This window comes from Heptranchias perlo, chromosome 13 (genome assembly GCF_035084215.1).
Source record: "Heptranchias perlo isolate sHepPer1 chromosome 13, sHepPer1.hap1, whole genome shotgun sequence".
Lineage (NCBI taxonomy): Eukaryota > Metazoa > Chordata > Chondrichthyes > Hexanchiformes > Hexanchidae > Heptranchias > Heptranchias perlo.
This window is the reverse complement of record NC_090337.1, coordinates 572858-587112: the sequence shown is the minus strand read 5'-3', so window position 1 is coordinate 587112 and position 14255 is coordinate 572858. Positions and strand designations below refer to the sequence as shown.

At 46.9% G+C, this 14255-nt stretch overlaps 1 protein-coding gene across 2 annotated transcripts in view; it reads left to right on the top strand.

Annotated features, from left to right (window-relative positions):
* masp1 (MBL associated serine protease 1) overlaps positions 1-14255 on the top strand; it is a 409480-nt gene that overhangs the window by 372770 nt on the left and 22455 nt on the right. The window contains exon 14 of one of the 2 annotated variants that reach the window (XM_067994819.1): positions 14107-14174. The exons of the other annotated variant lie outside the window; for it this stretch is intronic. Coding sequence (XP_067850920.1) covers positions 14107-14174 — 68 coding nt within the window. The remainder of the gene's footprint in view (positions 1-14106; positions 14175-14255) is intronic. 2 annotated transcript variants of the gene reach the window in all.

Sequence of the window (14255 nt, the reverse complement as noted above, 5' to 3'; positions counted from 1 at the left end):
ACAGCGGAGGGTGATTCCTCAGAGGACCTGCCGGTCTCTGAGGGGCACCGTCACATCTGAGCGAGCCATCCACCAGTGCAGATACACAAACCTCGGTAGGTCCCCGTCCTCACTTAGTTGGGGTCGCACATGGTGAGTCACCACAAACGTGAGCACGAGCAGACACTGGTGGCAGGGGCAGCTGTGGAGAGTCCACGTCAGTGGGAGCTCTCTTCTCCAGGCTCTGCTCAGCGGATGCTGAACCCTGGGGGCCATCCTTTAAAAGGAGAATGATCGAGGGGCAGCAGCACATTTGCGAGGTGCTGGAACAGGTGCCACGCACTCTCCACAATCGCGCAGAGGATGAGGAGTCCAACTCCTGCATGAGTGGAATGGTGGCACAGGTACAGGAGGGAATCTCTGAGATAGTGTCGCGGGTAAGTGCGGGAATGTCTGCGATGGAGGGAAGGCTAGCCTCCATCGAGCTTCAAGCACGGCTCACCAATGGGTCCATTGAGGCCCTGACAACGGCCATTCCGAGTCAGGGTAAGCAACATTCTGCCGCCTTAAACAGGCAGGCAGATGCACTGGCACTGACCTTACAAGGCTTCACACAAGTCCTCTAAACTGTCGTCCAGCAGAGTGGTAGGAGTGATGTGGGCCTGGCCCAGGAGAGGGATGATGGCGAAAGGGGACATGGAAGTGGGGACGCCACTCAAAGTGCCCCCACGTCTCACCCATTACATAGAAACATAGAAAATAGGAGCAAGAGTAGGCCATTCGACACTTCGGGCCTGCTCCGCCATTCAAAATGATCATGGCTGATCGTCTAACTCAGTACCCTGTTCCCGCTTTTTCCCCATATCCCTTGATCCCTTTAGCATTAAGAAATATATCTATCTCCTTCTTGAATACATCTAATGACTTGGCCTCCACTGCCTTCTGTGGTAGAGAATTCCACAGGTTCACCACCCTCTGAGTGAAGAAATTTCTCCTCATCTCGGTTCTAAATGGCACACCCCGTATCCTGAGACTGTGACCCCTGGTTCTGGACTCCCCAGCCATCGGGAACATCCTCCCTGCATCCAGTCTGTCTAGTCCTGTTAGAATTTTATATGTTTCGATGAGATCACCTCTCATTCTTCTAAACTCTAGTGAATATAGGCCTAGTCGACCCAATCTCTCCTCATACGTCAGTCCTGCCATCCCAGGAATCAGTCTGGTAAACCTTTGTTGCACTCCCTCCATGGCAAGGACATCCTTCCTCAGATAAGGAGACCAAAACTGCACACAATACTCCAGATGTGGTCTCACCAAGGCCCTGTATAACTGCAGTAAGACATCCCTGTTCTTGTACTCAAATCCACTTGCAATGAAGGCCAACATACCATTCGCCTTCCTAACTGCTTGCTGCACCTGAATGCTCACTTTCAGCGACTGGTGTACAAGGACACCCAGGTCTCGTTGCACCTCCCCTTTTCCCAATCTATCACCATTCAGATAATAATCTGCCTTTCTGTTTTTACAACCAAAGTGGATAACCTCACATTTATCCACGTTATACTGCATCTGCCATGTTCTTGCCCACTCACCCAACTTGTCTAAATCACATTGGAGCCTCTTTGCATCCTCCTCACAGCTCACATTCCACCCCAGCTTTGTGTCGTCTGCAAACTTGGAAATGTTACATTTAGTTCCCTCATCCAAATCATTGATATATATTGTGAATAGCTGGGGCCCAAGCACTGATCCCTGCGGTACCCCACTAGTCACTGCCTGCCACCCGGAAAAAGATCCCATTATTCCTACTCTCTGTTTCCTGTCTGTCAACCAATTCTCAGTCCATGCCAGTATATTCCCCCCAATCCCATGTGCTTTAATTTTGCACACTAACCTCTTGTGTGGGACCTTATCAAAAGCCTTCTGAAAATCCAAATACACCACATCCACTGGTTCTCCCCTATCTATTCTACTAGTTACATCCTCAAAAAACTCCAGTAGATTTGTTAAGCATGATTTCCCTTTCATAAACCCATGCTGACTTTGTCCAATCCCGTTAATGCCCTCCAAGTGTTCTGTTATCACATCCTTTATAATAGACTCGAGCATTTTCCCCACTACTGATGTTAGGCTAACTGGTCTGTAATTCCCTGTTTTTTCTCTCCCTCCTTTTTTAAATAGTGGGGTTACATTTGCCACCCTCCAATCTGTAGGAACTGTTCCAGAGTCTATAGAATTTTGGAAGATGATCACCAATGCATCCACTATTTCCAGGGCCACTTCCTTTAGTACTCTGGGATGTAGATTATCAGGCCCTGGGGATTTGTCAGCCTTTAGCCCCATTAATTTCCCAAGCAGTATTTTTTTACTAATACTGGTTTCCTTCAGTTCCTCCCTCTCACTAGACCCTTGGTTCCCTAACATTTCTGAGAGGTTATTTGTGCCCTCCTTTGTGAAGACAGAACCAAAGTATGTGTTTAATTGTTCTGCCATTTCCTTGTTCCCCATTATAATTTCCCCCATTACATTTGTCTTCACTAATCTTTTTCTCTTGACATATTTATAGAAGCTTTTACAGTCAGTTTTTATGTTCCCTGCTAGTTTACTCTCATACTCTATTTTTCCCCTCTTAATCAATCTCTTTGTTCTCCTTTGCTGAATTCTGAACTGCTCCCAATCCTCAGGTTTGCCGCTTTTTCTGGCAATTTTATATGTCTCCTCTTTGGATCTAATACTATCCCTAATTTCTTTTGTAAGCCACGGTTGAGCCACCTTTCCTGTTTTATTTTTGCGCCAGACAGGAATGAATAATTCATAGAATCATAGAATCATAGAAGTTTACAACATGGAAACAGGCCCTTCGGCCCAACATGTCCATGTCGCCCAGTTTATACCACTAAGCTAGTCCCAATTGCCTGCACTTGGCCCATATCCCTCCATATCCATCTTACCCATGTAACTGTCCAAATGCTTTTTAAAAGACAAAATTGTACCCGCCTCTACTACTGCCTCTGGCAGCTCGTTCCAGACACTCACCACCCTTTGAGTGAAAAAATTGCCCCTCTGGACCCTTTTGTATCTCTCCCCTCTCACCTTAAATCTATGCCCCCTCGTTATAGACTCCCCTACCTTTGGGAAAAGATTTTGACTATCTACCTTATCTATGACCCTCATTATTTTATAAACTTCTATAAGATCACCCCTAAACCTCCTACTCTCCAGGAAAAAAAGTCTCAGTCTATCCAACCTCTCCCTATAAGTCAAACCATCAAGTCCCGGTAGCATCCTAGTAAATCTTTTCTGCACTCTTTCTTGTTTAATAATATCCTTTCTATAATAGGGTGACCAGAACTGTACACAGTATTCCAAGTGTGGCCTAACTAATGTCTTGTACAACTTCAACAAGACATCCCAACTCCTGCATTCAATGTTCTGACCAATGAAACCAAGCATGCTGAATGCCTTCTTCACCACCCTATCCACCTGTGACTCCACTTTCAAGGAGCTATGAACCTGTACTCCTAGATCTCTTTGTTCTATAACTCTCCCCAACGCCCTACCATTAACGGAGTAGGTCCTGGCCCGATTCGATCTACCAAAATGCATCACCTCACATTGATCTAAATTAAACTCCATCTGCCATTCATCGGCCCACTGGCCCAATTTATCAAGATCCCGTTGCAATCCTAGATAACCTTCTTCACTGTCCACAATGCCACCAATCTTGGTGTCATCTGCAAACTTACTAACCATGCCTCCTAAATTCTCATCCAAATCATTAATATAAATAACAAATAACAGCGGACCCAGCACCGATCCCTGAGGCACACCGCTGGTCACAGGCCTCCAGTTTGAAAAACAACCCTCTACAACCACCCTCAGTCTTCTGTCGTCAATCCAATTTTGTATCCAATTGGCTACATCACCTTGGATCCCGTGAGATTTAACCTTATGTAACAACCTACCATGCGGTACCTTGTTAAAAGCTTTGCTAAAGTCCATGTAGACCACGTCTACTGCACAGCCCTCTTCTTGGTTACCCCTTCAAAAAACTCAATCAAATTCGTGAGACATGATTTTCCTCTCACAAAACCATGCTGACTGTTCCTAATCAGCCCCTGCCTCTCCAAATGCCTGTAGATCCTGTCCCTCAGAATACCCTCTAACAACTTACCCACTACAGATGTCAGGCTCACCGGTCTGTAGTTCCCAGGCTTTTCCCTGCCGCCCTTCTTAAACAACGGCACAACATTTGCTACCCTCCAATCTTCAGGCACCTCACCTGTAGCTGTCGATGATTCAAATATCTCTGCTAGGGGACCTGCAATTTCCTCCCTAACCTCCCATAACGTCCTGGGATACATTTCATCAGGTCCCGGAGATTTATCTACCTTGATGCGCGTTAAGACTTCCAGCACCTCCCTCTCTGTAATATGTACACTCCTCAAGACATCACTATTTATTTCCCCAAGTTCCCTAACATCCATGCCTTTCTCAACCGTAAATACCGATGTGAAATATTCATTTAGGATCTCACCCATCTCTTGTGGTTCCGCACATAGTTGACCTTGTTGATCCTTAAGATACCCCCTACTCTCTCCCTAGTTACTCTTTTGCCCTTTATGTATTTGTAGAAGCTCTTTGGATTCTCCTTTGCCTTATCTGCCAAAGCAATCTCATTTCCCTTTTTGCCCTCCTGATTGTTGTAATTCCTGCACATGTTCTTTAAATATCAGCCATTGCCTATCCACCGTCATCCCTTATAGTAAAGTTCCCCAATCTATCATAGCCGACTCGCACCTCATACTTTCGTAATTTCCTTTATTTAGATTCAGGACCCTAGTTTCGGATTCAACTACTTCACTCTCCATCTTAATGAGGAATTCTATCATGTTATGGTCGCTCTTCCCTAAGGGACCCCGCACAACAAGTTTGTTAATTAATCCTTTCTCATTGCACAATACCCAGTCTAGGATCACCTGTTCTCCAGTTGGCTCCTCAACATATTGGTCTAGAAAACCATCATGTACACACTCCAGGAATTCCTCCCCCACAGTATTATTGCTAATTTGGTTTGACCAATCTATATGTATATTAAAGTCACCCATGATTATAGTTGTACCCTTCTTGCATGCGTCTCTAATTTCCTGTTTAATGTCCTCCCCACATCTCCACTACTGTTTGGGGGCCTAGGGACAACCCCCACCAACGTTTTCTGCCCCTTGGTGTTTCTTAGCTCCACCCATATAGATTCCACATTGTGATTTTCCGAGCCAATATCCTTCCTCACTATTGCATTGATTCCCTCCTTTACTAACAATGCTACCCCATCTCCTTTCCATTTTTGCCTGTCCTTCCTAAATATTGAATACCCCTGGATGTTCAGTTCCCATTCTTGGTCACCCGGCAGCCATGTCTCCGTAATCGCAACTATATCATAACCGTTAATATCTATCTGCGCTGTTAATTCATCTAGCTTATTGCGAATACTCTGCGCATTAACACACAATGCCTTTAGACTTGTCTTTTTAAGCTTGCGAGTCATCTTAGTTTTATTTTGCACTATGGCCCTATTGGTTTTTTGCCCTTGTTTTCTCTGCCTTCCACTATTGCTTCTTCCCTTTCTGTCTTTTGTTTCTATCCTTGTTTCCCCTTCCTCTGTCTCCCTGCTCAGGTTCCCATCCCCCTGCCATTCTAGTTTAAACCTTCCCCAACAGCACTAGCAAACACCCCCGCGAGGACATCGGTCCCGGTCCTGCTCGGGTGTAACCCGTCCCGCTTGTACAGGTCCCACCTTCCCAGAACTGGTCCCAATATCCCAGGAATCTAAATCCCTCCCTCCTACACCATCCCTGCAGCCACGCATTCATCCTGTCTATTCTCCTGTTCCTGTACTCACTAGCACGTGGCACTGGTAGTAATCCTGAGATCACTTCCTTTGAGGTCCTGCTTTTTAATTTATCTCCTAACTCCTTAAATTCACCTTGCAGGACCTCATCCCTTTTTTTAACCTATGTCGTTGGTACCGATATGGACCATGACTACTGGCTGTTCACCCTCCCCCTCCATAATGCCCTGCAGCCGTTCCGTGACATCCTTGACCCTAGCACCAGGGAGGCAACATACCATCCTGGAGTCACGTTTGCGGCCGCATAAACGCCTATCTGTTCCCCTTATAATTGAATCCCCTATCACTATAGCCCTGCCACTCTTCTTCCTCCCCTCCTGTGCAGCAGAGCCACCCATGGTGCCACAAACTTGGCTCTTGCTGCTTTCCCCTGATAAGCAAGGGCAAGGCTGGTAGAAGTAGGGAACCTTGGATGACTCGGGAGATTGAGGCCCTAGTCAAAAAGAAGGAGGCGGCATATGACATGCATAGGCAGCTGGGATCAAGTGGATCCCTTGAAGAGTATAGAGATTGCCGGAGTAGAGTTAAGAGAGAAATCAGGAGGGCAAAAAGGGGACATGAGATTGCTTTGGCAGATAAGGCAAAGGAGAATCCAAAGAGCTTCTACAAATACATAAAGGGCAAAAGAGTAACTAGGGAGAAAGTAGGGCCTCTTAAGGATCAACAAGGTCATCGATGTGCGGAACCACAAGAGATGGGTGAGATCCTAAATGAACATTTCACATCGGTATTTACGGTTGAGAAAGGCATGGATGTTAGGGAACTTGGGGAAATAAATAGTGATGTCTTGAGGAGTGTACATATTACAGAGAGGGAGGTGCTGGAAGTCTTAACGCGCATCAAGGTAGATAAATCTCCGGGACCTGATGAAATGTATCCCAGGACGTTATGGGAGGTTAGGGAGGAAATTGCAGGTCCCCTAGCAGAGATATTTGAATCATCGACAGCTACAGGTGAGGTGCCTGAAGATTGGAGGGTAGCAAATGTTGTGCCTTTGTTTAAGAAGAGCGGCAGGGAAAAGCCTGGGAAATACAGACCGGTGAGCCTGACATCTGTAGTGGGTAAGTTGTTAGAGGGTATTCTGAGAGACAGGATCTACAGGCATTTGGAGAGGCAGGGACTGATTAGGAACAGTCAGCATGGTTTTGTGAGTGGAAAATCATGTCTCACGAATTTGATTGAGTTTTTTGAAGGGGTAACCAAGAAGATAGATGAGGGCTGTGCAGTAGACGTGGTCTACATGGACTTTAGCAAAGCCTTTGACAAGGTACCGCATGGTAGGTTGTTACATAAGGTTAAATCTCACGGGATCCAAGGTGAGGTAGCCAATTGGATACAAAATTGGATTGATGACAGAAGACAGAGGGTGGTTGTGGAGGGTTGTTTTTCGGACTGGAGGCCTGTGACCAGCGGTGTGCCTCAGGGATCGGTGCTGGGTCCGCTGTTATTTGTTATTTATATTAATGATTTGGATGAGAATTTAGGAGGCATGGTTAGTAAGTTTGCAGATGACACCAAGATTGGTGGAATTGTGGACAGTGAAGAAGGTTATCTAGGATTGCAACGGGATCTTGATAAATTGGGCCAGTGGGCCGATGAATGGCAGATGGAGTTTAATTTAGATAAATGTGAGGTGATGCATTTTGGGAGATCGAATCAGGCCAGGACCTACTCCGTTAATGGTAGAGCGTTGGGGAGAGTTATAGAACAAAGAGATCTAGGAGTACAGGTTCATAGCTCCTTGAAAGTGGAGTCACAGGTGGATAGGGTGGTGAAGAAGGCATTCAGCATGCTTGGTTTCATTGGTCAGAACATTGAATACAGGAGTTGGGATGTCTTGTTGAAGTTGTACAAGACATTAGTAAGGCCACACTTGGAATACTGTGTACAGTTCTGGTCACCCTATTATAGAAAGGATATTATTAAACTAGAAAGAGTGCAGAAAAGATTTACTAGGATGCTACTGGGACTTGATGGTTTGACTTATAGGGAGAGGTTGGATAGACTGAGACTTTTTTCCCTGGAGAGTAGGAGGTTTAGGGGTGATCTTATAGAAGTCTATAAAATAATGAGGGGCATAGATAAGGTAGATAGTCAAAATCTTTTCCCAAAGGTAGGGGAGTCTATAACGAGGGGACATAGATTTAAGGTGAGAGGGGAGAGATACAAAAGGGTCCAGAGGGGCAATTTTTTCACTCAAAGGGTGGTGAGTGTCTGGAACGAGCTGCCAGAGGCAGTAGTAGAGGCGGGTACAATTTTGTCTTTTAAAAAGCATTTGGACAGTTACATGGGTAAGATGGGTATAGAGGGATATGGGCCAAGTGCAGGCAATTGGGACTAGCTTAATGGTATAAACTGGGCGACATGGACATGTTGGGCCGAAGGGCCTGTTTCCATGTTGTAAACTTCTATGATTCTATGATTCTAAGCCATCTCCCCCAACAGTATCCAAGGCGGTATATCTGAGAGGAAGATGGCCATGGGGGACTCCTGCTCTACCTGCTTCGTCCTTTTACTCTGCCTCGCGGTCACCCACTCGTAACTAGTACCCGCAATGCTGCCTCCTCTCCAGGTGGCCCCTGCACAGGTACAGGCGGAGCAGTTTTTGGAGGGGCCCTCATGGGCACCGAAACCCAGAGGGCGTCGGCCCAAAGCATCTAAGCAGTCAGGGCATGAACAAGAGCAACCTGCTACTACCTCTGCTGCAGCCACAGGGGAAGCACCACGTAGGAGTACTCGTAAGCGTAAGGCGAAGGTTTTGTGAGCACAAAGGGGATGCACAAGGGTGTCTGACAGTTTGTCATGTTTTGTATTTATATTTGATTTTTGTTAATGGCACATTAAATATTATTATTGTCACCACTACTGCCACGTCTTGGCCATTCTTGACTGGCTTGTGTAATAAGTCCCTTTCATGAGGTTCACCATGAGCACCCACACTTGATGCCACCCATTGGGTCACCCTACAGTGGGTGTATGTGTAGTTGCCCGACTATTTTGTGCAGGTGCCTGTGGTGCAGCACTGTTTTGTGGAGCTCCACGTGGCGGAGGTGGACGCTGTGCCTGGCGAGGCCGGTGATGTTGCTCCTCCGGGGATGAAGTGATGAATGCAGCCATGGCGTCTCCCCCATCCTGACGGTGTGAGTTTGAGGGGGTCCGCAAAATAGGTAAATGTGTTTGCACAGCAGAGTTTCGGGTATAAATTAAGAATTTTGAGTGGAAAGACAAAGGTGTTGCAGCCAAAACTTTGTCTGAAGTGACAGAGTGCCCTGCTGCAATAAATGAGGTTTTCTCCCCACCCGTCAAATAATCCTTTGCATCTCCCACTGGCTGAAACACGTCTGCTCCAACAGGGAGTGTTTCCCACAGCACGGGAAACACACTGAGGATGCTTCAAAAGTGCACCCCTGCCAAAATCTCCACTCAATGAGGTCTATTAAGTACCTCAACTATCTGACTCACTACCTAAAGCAGCATCCCGCTAGCTTTAATTGCCGGTGGGAGTCCCCGAACGCGTTACTGGGAACCCAGAAGTCAGCAGGTTGGAGCCGGGCTCCGAACCCGCTCCAGGATTCCGCCATTTTAGGAGCCCCCCCAACGCACCTGCTCGGCCATCCGAAAATCGGCACCATAGAGTTACAAAAGTAGAGAGGGAGGAGGCTTATGTGGAGCATGAACACCGGCATAGACCAGTTGGGCCGAATGGCCTGTTTCTGTGCTGAATAACACCTGGACTGTGGGAGAACCTTCACCACACGGACTGCAAGAGTTGAAGAAAAATCCCCACCACCACCTTCTCAAGGGCAATTAGGGATGGGCAATAAATGCCAGCCTTGCCAATCATGCCCACATCCCGAGAATAAGTAAAGAAAACATAATTCTGAAACATACTTTGTCTGGATCTAACCCTGGAAACTTGTGAGTTTTTGGATTTAATTCATTGTGATCAGAATTTAACAATAGCTTTGTGCATGTAAACCATGTATGGCCCAGGGCTTTAATATCCTTTGTATGATAGGGTACCCAAAGCTTCACACAGTATTAAAACTGTGGCCTAACTATTGCCTTATTCAAATTTAACATTACCTTTATACTCTTGTACTCTACGTCCCTATTTATAAAACTCTAAATACTGTTGGCCTTTTTAATGGCTTTATGCAATCAGAGAAGGAGGTCATTCGGGCCATCAAACCTGTGCCGGCTTTTTGAAAGAGTTTTCCATTCCCCTGCCCTTTCCCTGAATTCCAGGGTTCTGGAGTGCGGGTTCCATGGGTTCTGAATTCTGCTGAGGGTTTGGGCAGCTGGTTGGGGTGAGGGGTGAGGGCAGCTGGTTGGGGTGAGGGGTGAGGGGTGAGGGCAGCTGGTTGGGGTGAGGGGTGAGGGCAGCTGGTTGGGGTGAGGGGTGAGGGGTGAGGGCAGCTGGTTGGGGTGAGGGGTGAGGGGTGAGGGCAGCTGGTTGGGGTGAGGGGTGAGGGCAGCTGGTTGGGGTGAGGGGTGAGGGCAGCTGGTTGGGGTGAGGGGTGAGGGCAGCTGGTTGGGGTGAGGGGTGAGGGGTGAGGGCAGCTGGTTGGGGTGAGGGGTGAGGGGTGAGGTTCTGGGGTTTCCCAAGCTCATGCAGTTCTGATTTTTAAAAAAGGGGATAAATGAGAGCTGGGGAAATACAGGCCTGTCAGTCTGACATCAATCATTGGGAAGATGCTTGAATACATTTAATGACTTGGCCTCCACTGCCTTCTGTGGTAGAGAATTCCACAGGTTCACCACCCTCTGAGTGAAGAAATTTCTCCTCATCTCGGTTCTAAATGGAATACCCCGTATCCTGAGACTGTGACCCCTGGTTCTGGACTCCCCAGCCATCGGGAACATCCTCCCTGCATCTAGTCTGTCTAGTCCTGTTAGAATTTTATATGTTTCGATGAGATCACCTCTCATTCTTCTAAACTCTAGTGAATACAGGCCGAGTCGACCCAATCTCTCCTCATACGTCAGTCCTGCCATCCCAGGAATCAAACTGGTACAAGCCTGAATCTAGTGGGAATTTGGTACACTGGATTAGGAATTGGTTCCAATCCCACAGGCAGGAAGCTGTAGTCAATGGTTGTGGATGAACCTGGAGGCAGGTCATTAATGGTATCCCCTGGGGATCGGTGTTAGGCCCATTACTGATCACTGTTTTCATTAATGACCTGGACAGTGGCGTTGGGAGTTTGGTCACTAAGTTTGCAGATGATACTAAAATTTGTGCAAGGGTTAAGACTGTAAAGGACTACAATCTTCTGCAAAAAGATTTAGAACCATTGAACCATAGAAAAGATGCAGCACAGAAGGGGGCCATTCGGCCCATCGTGTACGCGCCGGCTCCAAGAACAACCAGGTGCCCATTCTAATCCCACCTTCCAGCACCTGGTCCGTAGCCCTGCAGCTTACAGCACTTTAGGTGCAGGTCCAGGTACTTTTTAAAAGAGTTGAGGGCCCCTGCCTCTACCATCAATTCGGGCAGCGAATTCCATACACCCACCACCCTCTGGGTAAAAAAGTTTTCCTCATGTCCCCTCTAATCCTTCCACCAATCAGCTTAAATCTATGTCCTCTAGTTCTTGAACTCTCCGCTAGGGGAAACAGGTACTTCCTGTCTACTCTTCCTGGGCCCCTCATAATTTTGTACACCTCAATCAAGTCTCCTTCTTATGTTCTTATAGTACAAAGAAGGTTCACTCGGTTAATCCCGGGGATGAGGGGGTGGACATATGAGGAGAGGTTGAGTAGATTGGGACTCTACTCATTGGAGTTCAGAAGAATGAGAGGCGATCTTATTGAAACATATAAGATTGTGAAGGGGCTTGATCGGGTGGATGCGGTAAGGATGTTCCCAAGGATGGGTGAAACTAGAACTAGGGGGCATAATCTTAGAATAAGGGGCTGCTCTTTCAAAACTGAGATGAGGAGAAACTTCTTCACTCAGAGGGTAGTAGGTCTGTGGAATTTGCTGCCCCAGGAAGCTGTGGAAGCTACATCATTAAATAAATTTAAAACGGAAATCGACAGTTTCCTAGAAGTAAAGGGAATTAGGGGTTACGGGGAGCGGGCAGGAAATTGGACATGAATTTAGATTTGAGGTTAGGATCAGATCAGCCATGATCTTATTGAATGGCGGAGCAGGCTTGAGGGGCCGATTGGCCTACTCCTGCTCCTATTTCTTATGTTCTTATGTTCTCCTCTCAGCCTCCTCTGCTCCAAGGAAAACAACCCCAGCCTATCCAATCTCTCCTCGTAGCTGCAATTTTCAAGCCCTGGCAACATTCTTGTAAATCTTCTCTGCACTCTCTCCAGAGCAATTACGTTCTTCCTGTAATGTGGTGACCAGAACTGTGCACAATACTCCAGCTGTGGCCTTACCAGTGTTTTATACAGTTCCATCATTACATCCCTGCTTTTGTATTCTATACCTCGGCTAATAACGGAGAGCATTCCGTATGCCTTCTTCACAACCTTATCTACCTGTACTGCCACCTTCAGAGAACTGTGCACATGCACTCCAAGGTCTCTCACTTCCTCTACCCCTCTCAATATATTCCCGTTTACTGCGTATTCCCTTTTACTGTTTGCCCTCCCTAAGTGCATTACCTCACACTTCTCCGGGTTGAACTCCATTTGCCACTTTTCCGCCCACTCCACCAACCCATTGATATCTTCTTGGAGTCTACAGCTATCCTCTTCACTATCAACTACACGGACAATTTTTGTGTCATCTGCAAATTTGCCAATCATGCCCCCTACATTAAAGTCCAAATCATTAATATATACCACAAACAGCAAGGGACCCAACTCTGAGCCCTGTGGCACACCACTGGAAACGGATTTCCATTCGCAAAGACATCCATCAACTTTTACTCTTTGTTTCCTGTTACTGAGCCAATTTTGGATCCAATTGGCCACATTTCCCTGTATCCCATGGGCTTTTACCTTTCTGACCAATCTACCATGTGGGACCTTGTCAAATGCCTTACTAAAATCCATGTAGACAACATCCACTGCACTACCCTCATCAATCCTACTTGTCACTTCCTCAAAGAATTCAATCAGATTTGTAAGGCATGACCTTCCCTGAACAAATCCATGCTAACTATCCCTGATTAACCATGCCTTTCCAAGTGACAGTTTATCCTATCTCTCAGTATTGATTCTAATAGTTTGCCCACCACCGAGGTAAGACTGACCGGCCTATAATTGTTTGGCCTTTCCCTCGTACCCTTTTTAAACAATGGTACTACGTTTGCAGTCTTCCAGTCCTCCGGTACCTCCCCTGTATCTAGTGAGGATTGGAAAATGATCCTCAGAGCATCCGCTATTTCCTCCCTGGCTTCCTTCAATAGCCCAGGAAACAATCCATCCGGCCCTGGTGACTTATCAACTTTCAAGGATTCCAGTCCCTCTAGTACTTCCTCTCTCGTTATGTTTACCTTATCCAATATTTCACACCTCTCCAGTACCTCCCCTGTATCTAGTGAGGATTTAGATGCACTGCGGGAATGGGCCAGACATTGGCCAATGGTATTTAACCCAGACAAATGCAGGACCGACACAGAATATACTTACCATTTACAGGGAACAGTACTGAAAGAGCAAAGGATCTCGGTGTTATTGTGCACAAATCACTCAACGTTCATGACCAATGCAGAGAGGAATTTTCCAGAGTATTTCCCTTGATTTCATTTTCTGTCTTTTTGCTTCTCCCAGGAGATTAAATGGCTGCGGGAGGGGGGGGGAGGGGCAGGAAGAGAGAGGGAAGGGGGAGGGCGTGTCTAGTCATGGTGCTCCGGCCATCATGAATGTGGGGCAGCCTTGATGGACCAGCTGGTCTTTTCCTGCTCGTCATTTTAGTATGTCAGGCTATTCGACCTTGAGGGGTATCACATGCCTCTCCTGGTGCCCACACTTTTCAAATGAAGTCACAAAGACCTGCAGGAGGAGGGTATTTGGCCAATGTTCTCTACCCTAACCCAGGGGACCGTAGGCCGATTGCTGCAACCCTACCACTGTGCTTGTTGAGTTCATCGTAACTCAGATTAGGGATCGCTCCTCGGCCTTTCCTGGTTTGTATGGCTCAATTTCCCATCAGGCAGTGTTCTCGCCGTTTGGGGAGCGGTTGGGTATTCCTGTTTCAGCAGTCGGTGTGTTCTGGTTACTAAAACTTTGCATTGTTTTGTTTTGTTTCGAAGGTGAAATGGTGATAGTTAGTGGATGGGGCAAACAGTTCCTGCATTCGATTCCAGAGACTCTGATGGAGGTACGTTTGACATTGACATGTTACAGAACACAGTTCAACTCTGTGCAGCCTCCCTGCGCAGAGTCCGTTGGGTTGGTCGAA